Genomic DNA, 18,341 nt, shown 5'->3' on the forward strand with positions numbered 1-18,341 from the left:
TCACAAGTAGACGTCTAACTGACAGCAGCTCTGATGACTTTGAATTTCAGAGTGAGGGAGAAAAGGCAAGAGCAAAATTTCCATCGCCAGCGCATGATGGATGATTATCAGACAATATGAGCATCAAGCAGAGGCAGTCAACTCATCTCCTGGTGAGAGAACTAATACAGTTTTTTTTAAGAAATGAATGGCTGTTTAAAGTGTTATTTCCCTTTGAAGTTCATCATACTGGGATCTTATTAAGAACGTGGTAACTTGGCTCGTATACAGTATTTAGCTATTTAGTTTTTGTTATGAACACATTTAAACACCTTGCAGACATCATTCACCTGGCTCACGTAAACAACAACTTAAGCATTTGTTGTCAGTCAGAAATAATTCCCATCCATGCGCACAGTGTATAGAAATTTAATAAAATACACAACAAGTACAAGTAGCCCACATTCACATGTAAGCTCAGCTTATTTTCACAGAAATTGTGGAGAGGACAACAATAAAATTACAAATACATTCTTAAAAAATTGTTTTTTTACAGGAACCTTAAATGGTTTTATGAAAAGGGACATTCCCTGTTGCACCACCATTAACAGTTCATAAGACACTTCACTTTTTGTATGTAACATCACTGATATGTGTTTCAGTTGTCTGTGATATTCAAAGAGATGTTCCTTAAACACTAAACGGAGACAGAAAGCTTCACTGTACAAAAGCAGACAGGACTCAATACCTTAACAGTAGCAATTTGTTCAATAGCCTCACGAAATTTGAGCTTGAAATGTGTAAAATACAGACATCCAAACTGACAGATACAGAACACCATGAAAACACTTGAAGTCAGGTAAGCACTGATTTTCTCCCCAAACCTCCACAGCAGTCAAGGACACATATTTTCACCGAAACACAACAAGTCACGAACTCAAAAAACATACACAGCAGATGGTTTTTGGTTATACAATGTGTGTGTCTGGACACCTCTGTGGGTCAAAAAAAAGAAAAAAGAAGAAAAAAAGAAAAATCACCTCTTGGTCATTAATCTGTGATTTCATCTGTGATTTAATCAGCTCACCCCTGGCAGGTGTGAGTAAGCAAGATGAGCTGACCTGTCAGTTACCAGAGTCCCGTGGGTCGAGCGGATAATCTGACCCCCCACACTCCTGGCTGATGACAGAGCTGTGAATGAGACTGCTTGACAGGGACTTAGGCTTGAGCTCACAGGTCAGGTAGGACGGCTCCTCCAATTCAGTGTGCAGTGGGGAGCACTGGCCATCTGGAGGGCCATAGGCACTGCTGTCTGAACCCCCCTCCCTATCTTCTTTGGACCCTTGGTTGGCCAAGTCCAGGGGCAAACTACTCTTGGTTGGACTACTGGATGCAGATGGACTCTCCTGTAGCGGTGGGCTCAGTGCACGCTGTGATTTCAAGTAAGGTTTGACATTGGCCACAAGGATTGTACTGTCTCGCTGTTCCTTTCCAAACGTGCTGAGGGTTTTTCTGCTGCCGCGGCTGATGGTGCCATAAATCTCTGTCTCTACCATGGCATCCATTCCCACAGGGATGAAAAGGTTGGTGCGATTATCGGCGCTGTCTGCTTGGCTTCCTACCCGTAACTTTGGCATCCAGCATCTGTCAGAATGTCCCAGTGCACGACATTCATCGGTGCAGTGGACTGATTTGTCTTGCTCTGCAAAAACAGTTAAACATTTGTTATTGGACCCTTCTGGGGTAAGAATAAACAACCTGCAAGAAAATGTGTGAAAAGAATGAGCAACAACAATAAAAAAAACAACAAACCAACGAACACAAATTCCTGTACTTTTCTTGAAATCCCACACTACTAACAATAGCATCGGTCTTCATCTAAGTTATGTAGTGTGCACTAGTGTAGTGTATCACCAGGATTTCTTAGAATAAAATGAGAACAAGAAGCCTGCAGTAACAGCTATTATGTTGTGATGTTGTTTTGATTTACTTAAGACACCAACACTCTCCATTCCAGAAATCACACACAAGGACATAATAATATGACAATCAACCAGGAAATGACGGACATGGATTCAGTATGACACACACAAAAGTTCATTTTGTTTGTTTTCCTCTTGCAATTTCAATGCAGCATCTGATTAAGTCTATACATGAACTGCCATCCCTTCACTATTCTCAATGACTTGTGTAGGTGTTTTCCTCGAAAAATATGATCTGCTGCAGAGGAAGTGATGCATTTTTCAGATACATTTACATTTTCGGCAGCAACGGCAGTTTGTGTGGAATTAACAGGAAAAAAACAACAGCTGTGAAATGTGCAGGAGCCGTGGTATTAACCTTTACTGGTTTATGGATGTGTTCAGAAATACTGTTGGGAGGGTGTTACTTTTTTTTTTTCATGTTTGTACAATTTATGTGTTAATTTTGGATATTTCCCAAAAAATATATATATTAGTCAAATGTGGAATGAAACATAAAAGGGAAAGTGAATTTTGGAAACACCATTAGTATTACAAACATCCATTAGCCTGACCTGTATTAACGTTTCTAACAACTGGGAGAGATTCTGTTGCCCAATTAACAGCTCATTTGCATTTTCTGCCCATTTTCCGTTGAACTCCCCGTTAGTGGACGCACACGGTGACCTGTCCTTGCCACAAGTGATCACCTCAGTGATCAACAGTTTGCCCCTGATGCAAAAATATAACCAGTGTGGGTTGTGTGGAAATTCAAATGAGAATCATCTTAATAGCCCCACAGCAGGACACTCGTGTGACAGTACTAGCAGTAGCATTTGACAAACTGCTAGGTCATCATTTATCTCACATAATGGAATAAACACATGCAGCCTTTTTTGACACGATATTAGTGATTAAGGTGGGTCATGCTGATCATCTAATGAGTGAAGCAGCAGCAGAAGCTTACCGGGCCAAACCCCACGGGATTGTGCAATGTGTACGTGCGACTGTGAATCTTTAGTTAAAAGTTGTAACAATATGAGGCTCTTTTACATTTCACACCACAACAAATCCTGGCAGACATAAAATGAGCACCCGGGAGTGTGACATGTGGAATGAGCCAGTTTTCATGATACTGTGATGCAGAAGGTGTCCCTTTGTTTCCTGTTGCCAATACTTAATGCTAAGAAAATGTGTTTTTTTGATAAAGACACACGGAGGTATTTTATATTCATGGGCATGAAAGTTGTCAAACGTGTCTTTGTTAAGTGCTGAAAAATCGTCGCACACCTTTGGATATTTGTGCGTACCAGGCAGATTTGTCTTTATAAGCATTTGTATAGACCAGAGAGACAATCGGATGCTTCTGACGTGTTGGAGATGAGTTTGTATGGAGTAATTAACAAAGCAGCACAGGGAGGGGAAGTCACATATAAATCGTATCAAACACCGTTTGAGACACTGAGGAACTTTACACATCTATCACACATCTCTTCCACTGCCTTAATGTAGCTTATTGGAAGGTGTGAACACAAATGTGTAAATAAGAGAAGGATTCAGCATTTGAAACAAAAGTGTTTCACTGCATTTATTTCAATGGAACCCCTACATACATCAGCAGCATTCAATAGCCATTAACTCACTGACTTTTTGTTCATCCAGACTAGTTATGTCCACACCGCCTTGCGGTTTTGGATCATATTAATGTGCTTAGCATGCAGACCATAAGTGCCTCTGCGGCTGCTTCTGGTGGGCGCACTACCCACAGAAGTCCGCACCGTGGTGCCTCACATGAGCATAAACACGGCTTAACGCTGTTCATTTAAGTATAATATACATTAAAATGATGAAAATCGAGTTTCCTACTATTAATGTAAGACATGGATTGGACAAGCCTGTGACACAAATAAAAACAGACACAGAAAAACAACACACACACACTCATCTCTACATGTTAACGCAGACAGTATTTCATCTGATGAAAACATTACCTCATTCCATTCACTGGTCTATAAATAAGGCTATCTTGTTCACACACCATTCTATTCTATCAAAAACCTTGAACGAGTGACTGAATGAAAACACTTGTGAACACCGGCTCTGATGAGTGTGAGAATATCAGCCTGGAACAAGAGGAAGCCTCCATATGATGAGGAGGAGGAGGAGGAGGAGGAGGGGGGGGGGAGTGCTCTAGTTCAAAGGCAACAGTGTTTTAAACCAGCCTTGGACAGTTTGCTGGAGGACACACAAACCCAAGGACAAGACAACTAAACCAGTGCTGTGCCGTCGTACCCAAGAGACGTGGAAACCAGCACCATGGGCCACGCCACACATACTGTACAAGCTCATTTGCAAACCACGTGCCGCTGCTATCACATTGATCTGATGCACAAACACCCCCACATATACACTTACACACATACAGTATATGACACAATATAACAGAAAATAAATACGAGACTGAGATTGGGCTAATTGAATTGGGCTGTAACTTTAACACTGGAGCGGTTTGAGAGAATTACCAAAGCGAGTGTACATTAAAAATGTTAATGGCAAGGGCTTTTTTTTTTACATTTACTGCAAAACAGTCCAAACAATTATGACATTCTATATTTCCTGTGCTGTGCTGTGATGTGTATCTCATGTGTGCATGGTCATATTCTGTAATAATGAGTGTTGGTTTGTTTCCTAGCTGCCACATTTTTGTTTTGTATGCAGCTTTTTTATTGTTCACAAAGATGTTTGCCTGACAGGGTTATGTATCAGTGTAATATTTTGGGAGCGTGCAAATTTCATCATGTGGGAAACCTTTTCCTTCCCTTTGTGTGCTGTTTTGTTGTTCTCTGCAGCTGTACCCAGCTGGATGAGCACACACACCCTGCACCTTAAGATGCTTTGCATAAACATTGTTCCAACCAAAACAAATGATCTCTGTCTCTCTCATGAAATCTGTCACGATCAATGCTAATTCTGTGTAAAAATGAAATAATACAATCCTATTGAATGTTTAATAATATGTGCATTATCTTTTATTTATTTAGCTAAAATAGGCATTTTAACAACATTAAATGGTATGGGATCTCAAAAACAATATGCCTAATTGATGAGTTTACAATAATAAATTGGAAATTATGTATTTATGCAGCTAAATGCTGTCTGCTGTACAGCACTAGCGTCATTTTTTCATATATTTGAAATGTTGTATTGTTGTAACAACGTTTTTAAAGCCCTCTTTTGGTCAGGTCTCTCTTGAAAAGGAAATTTTAATATACATGAGACGTCTTTTGGTGAATAAAAGCAACTTAAATTAAATTAATAATCAGAATCCCTCACACACAATTCATTAAATGGTTGTTAAATGGTTTAAAAGAAGTGACAGCAAAAAGAAATTATCATAAAATTCTGTCTTAAAGCCTGTAATAAAGTAGCAGAAGTGAAGCCTTCTTTAATATTTGATTGGCTGTGTGCACAGTTGTTCATCAAACTGTAACTACAATTGCCACATTTTTCCTCTTAGATTTCAGGTTACATTCCCGGTTACATTTTTCCCTTTTGCATAAACCATTCTAATGCTATCTTTGTCAGGACCAAGATCAAGAGAAAGTATGCTGAGTTCAAAATGCATTCCACATCAAAAGGGATAATGGCTTTGATTTGGGAAATCGTAACATAGGTTCTGCATATAAGTGCTACACTTTGAAGTATCTACGCTGCCTTACATTGCATCACATCACAGCCTGTGCCCATGCATTTGTTTTTACGCCATCTTTATTCCAGGTGCATGGGAAAAAAGGCACAAATTGCCTACATGGAGGCCAGGACGATATGCATAAGCAATGGGAAAGCAGGGAGATGCTGCATTCATTACATTGGCCACTTTCACCACTTTCAACACTGAGCAACATATGTGCATTTTAAACGGTGCAGAAAAAGCAGAGTTAAGTATTTTAAATGTAAATAGGTGAAACTTTTAAATGTGTATATTGATTTGGTTTGTAACACACTACAATGTGTGTAAGCAGATAGTCTGTAAAAGCCAATTATGAATCATTATTTTGCATTTGTCATTAATTGTAACTATCATCTTTAATTATAATACTTTATTTTATTACACATTTTTACTATGTTGTTAATTAATATCTTTTTTATTTACCAGCGCCCACTTTTTAATACCCTCAAGAGGAGTTATGGCTGTTAACAAATTAACAAATGAATGAATCAAACTGTATATCTGCTTACATTATAGCATGTTGAATGTTATTATATACTTTATATACTGCTTATGAATAAAGTAAAGGGGACTTCAAGTTAAGTGGTACCATAAATGTTGACAAGGGATGATGTTTTATGTTCTAATCACACCTTATTACGCTTCAATCCACTAACCGGAATAGTAACCAGTTAGTAGACGTATGATCTAAATTATATTGTCTATTTAAAAAAAAAAAAAAAAAGAGGGCGAGGAGGTGGGGATGCTTCCATCGTATTGTGTCTGGGATTGGCATTCAGTTTCAGTTTCACCACTGAATACAGATGGATAATTATTAGCTCTAAAAGGGTTGATTTACATCCTGGCTTTGTTTAGTCCACTGCATTTGCAGAGGCACATAACTGAATCATGACGAGTGACAAAGAAGCCACGATCTTATGGGCTAGTGTGAAAGGAACAATAACATGCTCCAAAACAAAGAAACTGCCTGCCCATTATAAATAGAATCAGAGAAAACCTAGCAACATACCCAGAGTGCATCTGGTGTCTGTGAGAGTGAATAAATATTCAGAGTGCATGATAGGGGAAGCTGCACAGGTGCATACATTACCTGTATCAAAGCAGCTGGGAGACTAGAGGGATGGTAAAGGTAAAGACATAAAAGCAATACTACTTAACCCACAAGCTTTTGTGTTGGTGCATTTGGAACCAAAATCTGTGGTGTCTCCATTTTGGATAATGGCTCTATCTTGTCAAAATCTGCAAAACAGAGGCTTTGTTGTTCCACAAATGTACCTGTGTGTGTGCGAGCATGCAAGTGTGCATGCATGTGTTAGCAAGAGACAGCAGGAGTGTGTGGGTTGGAGGGTGATGTCTCTGTGTGATCAGGTCTAAGGCATAATGCATTATGCAGCTCTTCCATCTTACAGTCAGCAGACAGTGACACCATTTAATGTTTAACTAAGTAACCCCACAAGAGAGAACACCATTTCATCTAATCATTACTTTTGCTTTTCTAAATACATTTTTCACATCGAGGAGAGGCGTTCGCCAAAGCTATTAATATTAAAGCAATAGCTCGCATTTTTCTTTATCTTATAAATGCAGGTCTATAAATTGACTGACGTTCCTGTTCGACAGGTGTCAGCGCTGCACACGGAATTTTTTGTCAGTCTCGCATGTACAAAACATCTATTCCAATATCTTTGCATGTGATTAGCCTGAGAACTTGGGCTGAATCTGATTCTGAAATGTGCTACAAGACGAAATGTGATTGAATTTACACCTCCCACAGAGTCAAGTTTGGTCTACCATAATTCCTCATACACACACACACACACACACATCAGCACAAAGACATAAACACAAAAGTGAGATAGATGGAGAGAGAGAGAGAGAGAGAGAGAGAGAGAGAGAGAGAGAGAGAGAGAGAGAGATTGCAATTCACACGTTTTGTTTTCTGGCATGCACGAGGGTGCTTCCATCTTTGCCCTCCTGAACGAGCTACAAACAAACAGTTCATGGCAATGTAAATGGTGTGGAAAGCACTGCATAGGGACCTGATGACCAGAGCCATTCTCTTCCAAGTCTCACACAAGGAAACAATAAACCTCACCACTTTATTCCCCCATCATCTTTTATCTTACCAGTGAGAGTTGCTCTCATATTTTCAGTCTATATCCACACCCGCTAAATATATCAGTCCCTATCAGGTCAACCAGGTTGCAGCAGATTGACAATCATCTATGATTACACTCCTGGCAGTGTGGATTGTTTCAGGTTTAAGAAATAAAATTCACCATTTCTATTTTCAGTTGTAAAGCAAAGCTCCTTTCAAAGCAGTGTAACCATGGCAGAACTGATAATAACTGAGAAAATCCTTGCAAGCAAAAGGTGGAAACACTCTGTCATGTTGCACCAGAAATACCTGTCATTTCCTGCCGCAAGTGTCTATCGTGCTTTCTTGTCTCCGTCATGCTTTTCAAGACATGTGGCAAAGCGGTGTTCAAATAATGCCATGATCAAAAAGATACAGGCGGAGGTTCACTTTGCGATGCATACAAGTTTGTTTGATGGCTAAATCAAACAGCAGGCGTTTGAGCGTTCTACCTTCAGCCAATGGACTCGTTTATCCCTTTAAACTACCATCTACCTTCCACTCTGGTCCCTTCTTCTCATCTTTGCAACTCAGCTCAGGCTGTCTGCAATGTAAAAGCAATAAAAAAAGTACCTGCAACTAAGAACAGCCTGAATTCATCTCTCCCATGCTCAGCGTTTCGCTGCATTAGCTGAGGCCAGTGGGCCTCTCCTCGAACACCAGCGAGCTGCATGCATGTTTTCAGCACATAAAGTACAAGATTCAGTTAGGCATCTTCAAGATGTCAGGAAGAGAGTGTGTCGGCTCACCCTGCTCAAAAGGCTGGCCATTAACTGCTGTTGCTTTCATCTTGAGGGCCTCTCTGGCAGACGTGTCGCAGTGTGAGCCTTTATTAGTATCCTGGTCACTATCAGCCTGGTCACTATCACCATGGCCACTGTCTCGGAGGCTTGCTCGTTCTGCATCCTTAAATGTTGAGCTGCAGCAGAATGGAAGAGAGAAAGAGAGAGAGAGGGAGGGAGCGAGAGAGAGAACATAACTTACCCACTCACCTCTACATGAGTGCTCCTATTTGATAAGCCATAGTCAGCTGACAAGATACAAAGATGAAGAAGCTAAAAACACAGGCAGGAAGAAATCACATAGACCTCTTACCTTTGGACAAATGGTTGCCTGCTGCCAGCATAGTTGGACTCTGAGGGGAAATTTTCCGTCTAGAAATGGAGAAAAAAAAAAAAAAAAAAAAAATAAAAAGGACAACACTGTGAGTGACTGAGTAAAAGATTTGATGCTGTTCATTTCATCAATCAATATTTTTTTTTCAGATTTCAATGGCACACATAAATGTAAGAAGCAATTCACATCTTTGAGCTCTCCTCCTTGCAGCAGTAGTGTGTAGTAGTTATTAGTACTCTATCCCATGTGGCGACGCGTCATCTTGTTTTAAATCTAACACAATAACACAAAACATATCGACTATTAGACGTTAGCTTTACTTAAAATAAAAAAATTAATATATATATATATATTACAAATCAAATTGCAATCGCTATATCTGTCTGAATTTTGAATTATATATTTTACCAAAATCATTCAGCCCTCATACACGTACACCTGCACGCACACACACACACACACGTTAGGTGTCAATAAAAGCCGCTTATCAGGTGCACTACCAAGCGCACCCGCCAATGATGAAAGAGGAAACAGGACACATCTCCATCATGACCATGTGTGTCTCTTTGGCTGAGCAATAGAATAAAGCATTAGCCACTGTCATCAGCATCCTATCCCCCCCCCCATCTTGAGAATAATGTGTTTGTGTTTATCACACCCACATACACTAGTGGCTGGTGACAGTGCCAGGCCTTGTCATCTGTGTTATCATCTCCAAATGAGACTGTCTGTGAGAGCGCCCTAGATATTTTCATCGTTTACAACAGATAACTCGGGTGTGTTAAACAGCGCTACAAGCCCATGCTGTCAAATTAGCATGTTAGCTGGCTTGTGCATTCAATGCTGCCATCTCTACAAGGCAAGACTGGGCCCTATTAATGGCCTTATTGTGCCAACCGTGGATGCGGGTGGGTAGATCTGGCCCATATTTGTGTGGAGCAAAAAATGCAATTGTGAGGTTATGCTGTGTGCATCTCACTGCCTGGCGCACACTGGTTCAGTAATGTGATCGGACAAGCTGCTCAAACACCTGTCCAATCCCACATTTCAGGCAGGGTTTTGTTTTCACTCTATAGCAGTGGATTTGGCAGGGTCACAGCAGCCTTGTTCAAGACTCACACTGTTTGCATGTCTAACTGAGAGGACTTTCTGATTATGCAGACCACCTGTACCACTTTGCAGGGAGGACTTTTAGAACGGCCTCTAAAACGATTCTGATGCACTGAAAAAAATAGACTGTTTTTAGTGAGAAATACTTTGCGCATTCTGACATTGTTTCTGTAGGATTTATACAGAGAGAATACTTCATAATGTCAGGGACAGAAAACTGATAATAATTATGATATCTGCTCAGGGAGAGTTTCTATTTCAGTCAATTACTTTTCTTTTGTCAGATTTGTGTGGTAAAGCAGCAGTTGCAGATAAGCGAGAATAAAGGGCAGATAAAGAACACAGCGCAGCATCCTCCTTACCTGTATCACTGACATTCTACTTGCTGGAGTGTCTGTGCTTAGCCCGGCAAAGCTGGAGTGGCAACCTGCTCTGGGGACTGTCAGGCTGTTCGGGGTTGTTTTCAGGTACATGACCTCTGACCTGGGCAGTGTGAGTGGCAGAGGGCTCTGGTAGTCAAAACATATTGGAGAAGTGATGAGTGAGGGGCTGCTCACCACATTCATCCTGCTCGCAGAATCTCTCTCCTCCATCTCACTCTGCACCAGCATGATGTCACTCTTGTTGATCCTTTTCTTTTTGCCCTTCCCCACTGGAGGATTGGAGTACTCAGCCATGCGGCAGTTATAATTCCCAGTCTCCTTATCTTGATGCTTGGACTTGACAGCGATGGCAGTCATGACTGCTAAAAGCATGACAGAGATAATGCAGAGGGTAACTATGAGGGGCAGGGAAACGTCCCAGTGCTGCTGTTCCCCGCTCGTGCTGGAACCCCCTCCTGGTGCCGCTTCTGTGTTCGCCCTGATGATCAACTTAGCCACAGCAGATAAGGGGGGCTTGCCATGGTCCGTTACCTTCACCACCAGCTCGACCACTGGGGCAACCTCTTCCCAAAGAGCTTGGGCAGTTCTGACCTCTCCTCCCAACGGATCCATTTCAAACAGGTGGTCGTCATTTCCCTCTGTGATCTCATAGGTAAGATGACCACTTTCTCCATGATCGTGGTCCACCGCCTTCACTGTGGTCACGATGTATCCAATACCAACATTCCTAGGCACTGGGATTTCAGCCGTATCATTCTGCAGGAGGGGCAAAATAATAACTGGAAGATTATCATTGACGTCGAGTACATTGACCCTGACTATAGAAGTGCTCTCCATGTGAGGAGATCCTCCATCTTTAGCCTGAACTTTGAACTCAAAGGATTTTGTTTGTTCATAATTGAAAGAGCGTGAGGCATATATGGCTCCGTTTGTGGGATTAACAGACACATAGGTGTACACGGAAACGTCGCCGATGAGTGACGGCAGAATGGAGTATGACACCGTTCCATTTCGACCTACATCTGGGTCGTGGGCCAGAACCGAGCCCAAATACTCCCCTGGGATGTTGTTTTCAGGCACCTGTAGCACATAAATAGTCTTTGTAAAGCGGGGCGCGTTGTCATTCTCGTCCAAGATTTTCACAGTGAATGACTTGGTGTAGTTCAAAGATGGGATCCCATTATCTCTCGCCACTATTGTTACATTGTATTCATCTTTCATCTCCCTGTCCAAAGGTCTGTCTGTGAGCAGCGTGTAAAAATTATCATTGTTTTCCTGCAGTCTGAAGGGTACGTTTCCCAGCACCCGGCACTGAAGTTGACCGTTTCTGCCGGAATCTTTATCTGTCACTCTGACCAACGCTATGACAGATTCCGGAGGTGCTGCCTCGCTGATGGCTCCTTGACGGACAGAAACAAAACTTATAATGGGCGAGTTGTCATTTTTGTCCTGCACTTTAACCGTAATTTTACAGTGGCCGGGTATCGGGTTGGGCCCCAAATCCTTAGCCTGCACGTCAAACTCGATGATTGGATTTTCCTCATAGTCAATTTCTCCCTGGACCTTGATGATGCCTGTATTGGGGTCAATGGAGAACAAATCTTGCATTCTCTCAGATGCATATCCAGTAAAGGAATAAACCACCTGCCCGTTGCTTCCCTCGTCTTGGTCAGTGGCATTCAAATCTATGAGTACTTTTCCTGGCGGTGAATTTTCTGGGATCTCTATCACATAGGAGGATTTCTCAAAAATGGGGCTATTGTCATTGGAGTCAGTCACTCTGACGTTAATCTGCATGGAGCCTGATCTTGGATACTCCCCACCATCAATTGCAGTGAGGAGAAGGGTGTGATGACTCTGATCCTCTCTATCCAGGGGTCTCTGAACCACCAGCTCTGGATATATAGTCCCATCGCCCCTCACTTTTAAATCCAAAGAAAAGGTGTTGTAATCGTCTCTTGTGACTTGATAGGTCTTTATCCCATTTTCCCCTGAATCTGAGTCATGTGCAATTGTCAGAGGGAAGCGCGTGCCAGCAGCTGCGTTCTCTGAAATATCAATGTTAACGTGATCTGAAGGAAAACTGGGCGAGTTGTCATTTATGTCCTGTATATCAATTTTGATCATGCATATTTCCTTGTCGTTGGCAAACACCTCCATGGAGAGCTGGCACTTGGGGTTGCGCCTGCACAATGTTTCCCTGTCAATCCTTTGTTTGGTGAATATAAGTCCACTCTCCGGGTCAACGTCCACCAGATGTGGTGCAGAATTTTCCAGCACTCTGAAGTTCGATTTTTTCCCTCTCTCCATAGTCCCATATCCGGCATCTTTTGCTATATTACCTATAACTGTACCAGGTCCTTGCTCCTCTGGGACAGAATAATTCAGATTTTTCAATGTCAGGGCTTTAACCCACAGTAAAAAGAAGATGGGTACAGAGAGACGCATCCCTTCAACTCGATATGCGGTAGAGGCAGACAGGAAAAAAAAAATAAAAGAATCCTCGTTGACTTTCAACCTGTTGATTACGGCACAACCTGGAGGATCAAACCCAAACCAGACATGTGTTTGACGCCGATCTCACACTAATTGGATATGAAATCGATTTCGGAATCGTTATCTCCTTTCAATCGGCGTATGAACCTCTTTCACATGCCGTTCCCTCTATGATGAACTCTTTCTGTAAACAAAGATGACCGCCCGACGACACATCATGCATGAATTAAACATCACATTCAACATAGTGCGCGAGGAATGCTTTGTTTTTTCCTCACGGGTGGGACATAATGAATAATCGATGACTATAAAGTATTAATATTCCCTCACTGCTTCCAAGGTTAAAGCGTTTGAATCTCTGTGGTGAAGGTTAGACCGTGGCTCACAAAAGCGCATTGCCCTCATGCGACATCTACACCTAGGCTACAGCGAAATACTGACATACCCGCTCAAAATGCAGCATTGCCCAGTGTAACCAGTCACAATGCATTTACTTTTTTTCTTCTCCTGTGCGGCACACTGTTGCATATGGGTTCTGCTCGCGCAGCATATGCAGCCTGCCCATGCCACAAAGTAAAATAAAAGCAGGATACGGCGCTAATACTCCTCTCCAACCTTTTGTGTTCCCGTCATTCAAGAGCATCTATGGCACGGCTGCGACTTTTTGCCCGACGATTGTCCTATAATCAGTCCAATAATCCCATAATCCAGTCCAATTGGAAGCGGTGCTCTCGCATCCTTCATTCGGACAATGATCGCCTGCACTGGCACTGCTGCTGTGATCCTTGCCGTAGGAGAGAGAGGAAGAGAGGGGGGAGACAAAAAGAAAGAGAAAAAAAAAAGGCGAAAAGGATGCTGGAGGATCTCAGATAATCAAAATTAATCGCGTCTCCTGCGCTCAGTTCTCTCCGCGTCAACTGTTGAAACCTGCTCCCTCCACTGTGAGATCGCACCGGAAACCTCTCGACGCCTTTATAACAGACTCCAGTGTATTCCTTGGCCGCATTTAATACAGTTTCTGATCCTCCTCCAGCAAATGAGTGAACGGTGACAGATCTTGCCTTAGGGGGGGTTTCTCCAATGGGTCTGGCAAGATCGCATGAAGAAGGGCTGTTCTAGTGCTACGTGATTCACTTACTGATGTGCGCGCACTGAGCAGCAGCAGCAGCAGCAGCAGCATCACGGAGGAAACGTGCTGGAGGATGTTGCTCCTAATACATGTGGTTGTGAACCAGGGATTGTGAATAGATCGATGCAACGTGTTTGGCTGGGATGTAGTAAAAGCTGTAAGGACCTGACAAGTGGTCATTCTGGGGAGAAGTAGAGCACACGAGCCACTTGGTATGAAGAATGGAACATTAAAGCTGATAAAGTGTGAAACGAACTGGGTATTTCTCCCCTCAGATTGCCATGTGCATGCTGTCAATGGTCCACTTTGGATATTTAGCCAAAAAAAACATGATAAAATGATCTTATCAATGAGACCCGTGCCTGTCCTCTGTAGTATTGGATCTTGTTGCCACCTGTTTCAACAGACGGTGGGTCTATTTTCAGGATAATCTCTGTACAGAACATATGATGAATGCTTATTCTTTAAAAAAAAGAAAGAAAAAAAAAAGAGGTCACATTTCCCAGCTCAAATATCACAGCTGTAGATGTAAACCTGTCTTCTGTAGCTATCACACTATGGCCTTCAATAGCCCTATTCACATCCATCTCATATATCATATTGAAGAGACATGGACTGACATTTAGTTCACTCACTATTTGAACAATATTTTTTTTGGCATTTGCATTTTTATTCCCACTTGACCGCATCTCAGTGACACACCGGCCTCCTCGGTGGTGCAGACACCCCATTGGAGCACAGCTGAGAGGAGGCTGTGTCAACAGTGCGGGTGAGATCAGTGTTGCCTAGTACCTCATTTAATTCAATGTTGCTCAGGATCTAAATCAACCTTGAGTTGTCCCTGAGTTCATTCCTATTGTCTGAAACATGGCTGCTTTCCTCCTCTGGGGAGCATCAACTTTGCCTGGCCAGGGTACAGCCTGCATAAATTGCCTATTTCTGCAGGTAAGAGATAAGGACAACAAAGGGAAACTAATTATCATTCAGTCTATGTTAAAACCTCAGGAAAGGACTGCTATTGACAATTGAGCCCGCATTGTCACAGTCTTACCATTTAATATTTGAACTCTGAATGAGATATCCATTATACATAGGCTACATCTGAATGTGAGGCTTTCACCACCTTGTTTTAGTGGGAACTAACGACTTTGTTGACTTGATAACTTCCAGTAATGAGACCACTCCACCTGCCCCAGAAAGAACCACAGTCTCTGCTGCTTTATTGGCAATAAAAACACACGGATGTCTCGGTTGTTTTGTGATGGATTGATTTTCCTTTAACCTGAAGTCACATTATTCAGTTGGTGTGAAATCATACCTGTTGTAATTCTACAGATGTTGAAATGACAAACAGTAGCTATGCTCATTTAAGCATACCCACAATATCTTGGCATCTCTTTCAAGAGATTCACTTACCACTCTGCACAAGCATGATTAGAAGCGAGATTAAGTTGTTTATCATTCTGTATTTGAGCCTGTTGCTGGTTGCACCACACCTCAAGCTGCACACCGGAATACTGATGCTGTTGAGCGAGAATGATGATCGTCACACAAGCGCCAGAGTTTTACCGCAGAGCAAATGCATGAAAGGAAACTGTCAGTTTGGGATAAAGTTCAGCAGTGGGCATGGTGCAGACATGAGGCTTCATATGTAAAAAGTACATGGACAGGGGTTTATGAGCATTATCCTTAATAGTAAAATAATTGTAAACATAACAATAGCCAAATGGTCAAATTCTAAATATATTGATTTACTGAATCCCATTAATACACCACTATTATAAACCAGCATGTGTACACAGTGAAGCTTACTATTATGTGTCTTTAATCGCAATAATGATCCACGTTTCTGCATAATCCATGTTTCGTGACCCCGGAGCAGAGTAGCCAACAGGTTAATTCATTCAGTTCACACATACAAAGAAGCCCCATTAAGCCGACAAGAGAGACGACCTATCCTACTTTTATGTGCCAAGGTTGAGATTTTACTGCCGAAACTTCAGCACCACAATGGCAGAAAACTGAATTTCATTTTTTTCTGCCCAGATAATTGAATAAAATCCAGCTGAACTACTCATTGGAAATAATTTCCTTGTTAGTGTGAAACATTTTTTTTTTCCCCCCACAATCCAGAGAACCCATTGTCCACACAGGGGAACATTTTCTCAGTTAAAAGTAGCTCAAATGAAAAATGGACGCAGAGGTCTGTGAATTATTCACAGCGACCGGAACACAGTTTCTAAAAACAACAATGCAGTTGGGGGATGATTTTTTTCCAATCCTATGACCACCGACAAAAAAGATTACATCCAATCTGTCTGGGTGGTGGCAGCATGGGGCATGTATCTGATAATACTGACGCTATCTACATGATGCAACATAGGCAAGTGACTGGTAATATTTTATTTAAGCCAATGTTGTAAATAAAAGGATACTTGTGTTGACATTTCAAATACAGTATTTCCACAAAACAGCAGACACTGAATTACTTTAATGAAGATATATTTATTGCCTCTTCAACACAAGGTATATTTTATTCCTCTGTTGCAAAACACTTGTTGACAATGTCTAATAAGTGTTCCATAAGCCATACTGTCTTGAAATGAAATTTATATACTTCTCAATTTCCCACAGTGACAGGTATAATCACTGCCCTTTCAAAGTGAGTGAAGTTCTGCATTTAAGAACTGCAGTTGCAGTCAGGTAGTTGGCATTATATTTAAACAGCAAAAGTACTTTGGCTAAGGTCCAGAACAAATGCGGTTTTAGTTTAATGCATATAAACACAGTCTGTTACACAGAGTGGCACGTTCCCCTCAATTATACAAACTGTAGTTGCTGTAGTTTGATTTTCTTTTTTGTCACACAGTCGCCATGCAGCCGATATAAAGCACTAAATACTGCACTTATCCACGGCTAAAAATAGTCACCAACAAATGCATCGTTTCAGTAACATTTTCAAAAAGTAAATGACAGCACCCAGCTGGTTAGAGAGAATTATTTAGCTTTTTCCACCACCAAAGCAGCCATGTTTCCTGGTGTCTGGCTCTATGTTTGCAGGATTACTCAAAAACTACTGGACTGATTTCCAGGAATGGGACACGACCCCAGGAAGAACCCATTAAAGTTTGGAGCAGATCCAATAAACGGGGTGGACACAGAGAATGGATTTATTTATTAATTTATTTTCACATTTTTGAACACTGGGCATTTTCAGTGTTGGTGGGGCTGTGTGTTCTTAGAGCACTTCCTGAATGATGTTTTTGTGCATGTGTGTGTGTGTGTATGTGTGTGTGTGTGACATGTACACTCACCACTTAATAAGGTATGCAGGGCACCTAATAAAGTGGCAGGAGTGGCACCAGCTGTGGTCCTCTGCATGCCGAACCCCATCTGCTTCAAGGTTTAACATTTTGTGGGTCTGTAACAAGTGGTTATTTGTGTTATTGCTGCAAGTTGCTGTGGCCTTTCAATCATTGTAACCCAGCCAGGCATTCTCCTGACCTCTGGCATCAATAAAGGCATTTTTACCCAGAGAACTAACACTCACTGGAGATATTTTTTTTCCTTCTCTGTAAACCCTAGAGATGGTTGGGCATGGAAATTCCAGTACATCAGCAGTTTCTTAAATACTCAGATCAGCCCATCTGGCATCAACAACCATGCTACATTCAAAGTCACTTATATCACATTTCTTCCCCATTTTGAACCGCAGTTAGAGGTTCATGTCTACTGAACATGACTAAATGTACTGTGTTGCTGACATGTGATTGGCTGATTGGATATTTACATTAAAAAGCATTTGTCCACCTAATTAAGTGGCCAGTGAGGTCAAATGCATAGTAGGAGGATTTGAAGAAAGTGTTAGGCTTGGTGTTCAGGTTTTTTGTCACAAAAAATTGCCAATCTTGGTTTTGTGTCCCATTATTTTTCTTGCTTTGCAGTTGTGTGCAGACATTTAGCTGATATCTAATTCTGTCTCTTGAATAGACGCAAACTTGTCAAGATTGTCAAGAACACTTTGACCACTCACCAGACAATGGCCTTTTACTACTGGTCCACTCACTACCCACTTCCATTTGTGTTGGTTGACAGTCACCAACAAAAGAAGCCTCCGACATCCCTCAAGCCTTGTCACCGTGTAACATGTTGAGTAAATTAGCTTTGTTGCAGAACAGCTGTAGATTTGCATGTAGATATAAATTCTCAATGTGTCAGTTTCCAAACATTTGAATTGTGAATCTGAACTAAGGACTCAGCCCCTGCTCCTCCTGAGTGTGTGGGTGAAACAGTTGCTGTT

The 18,341-nt window shown here is 41.7% G+C and overlaps 1 protein-coding gene across 1 annotated transcript; it reads right to left on the minus strand.

Moving 5' to 3' along the window:
• Positions 1–392: 392 nt before the first annotated feature.
• Positions 393–14,405, minus strand: LOC131455243 (protocadherin-17-like). Its single transcript, XM_058622777.1, has 4 exons — positions 10,396–14,405; positions 8,903–8,961; positions 8,557–8,726; positions 393–1,681 (listed from the first exon to the last, which is right to left on the minus strand). Exons 1-4 carry the CDS (start codon positions 12,862–12,864, stop codon positions 1,104–1,106), a joined length of 3,276 nt encoding a protein of 1,091 aa, XP_058478760.1. The 5' UTR covers positions 12,865–14,405; the 3' UTR covers positions 393–1,103.
• Positions 14,406–18,341: the final 3,936 nt, after the last annotated feature.

This window comes from Solea solea, chromosome 2 (assembly GCF_958295425.1).
Source record: "Solea solea chromosome 2, fSolSol10.1, whole genome shotgun sequence".
Lineage (NCBI taxonomy): Eukaryota > Metazoa > Chordata > Actinopteri > Pleuronectiformes > Soleidae > Solea > Solea solea.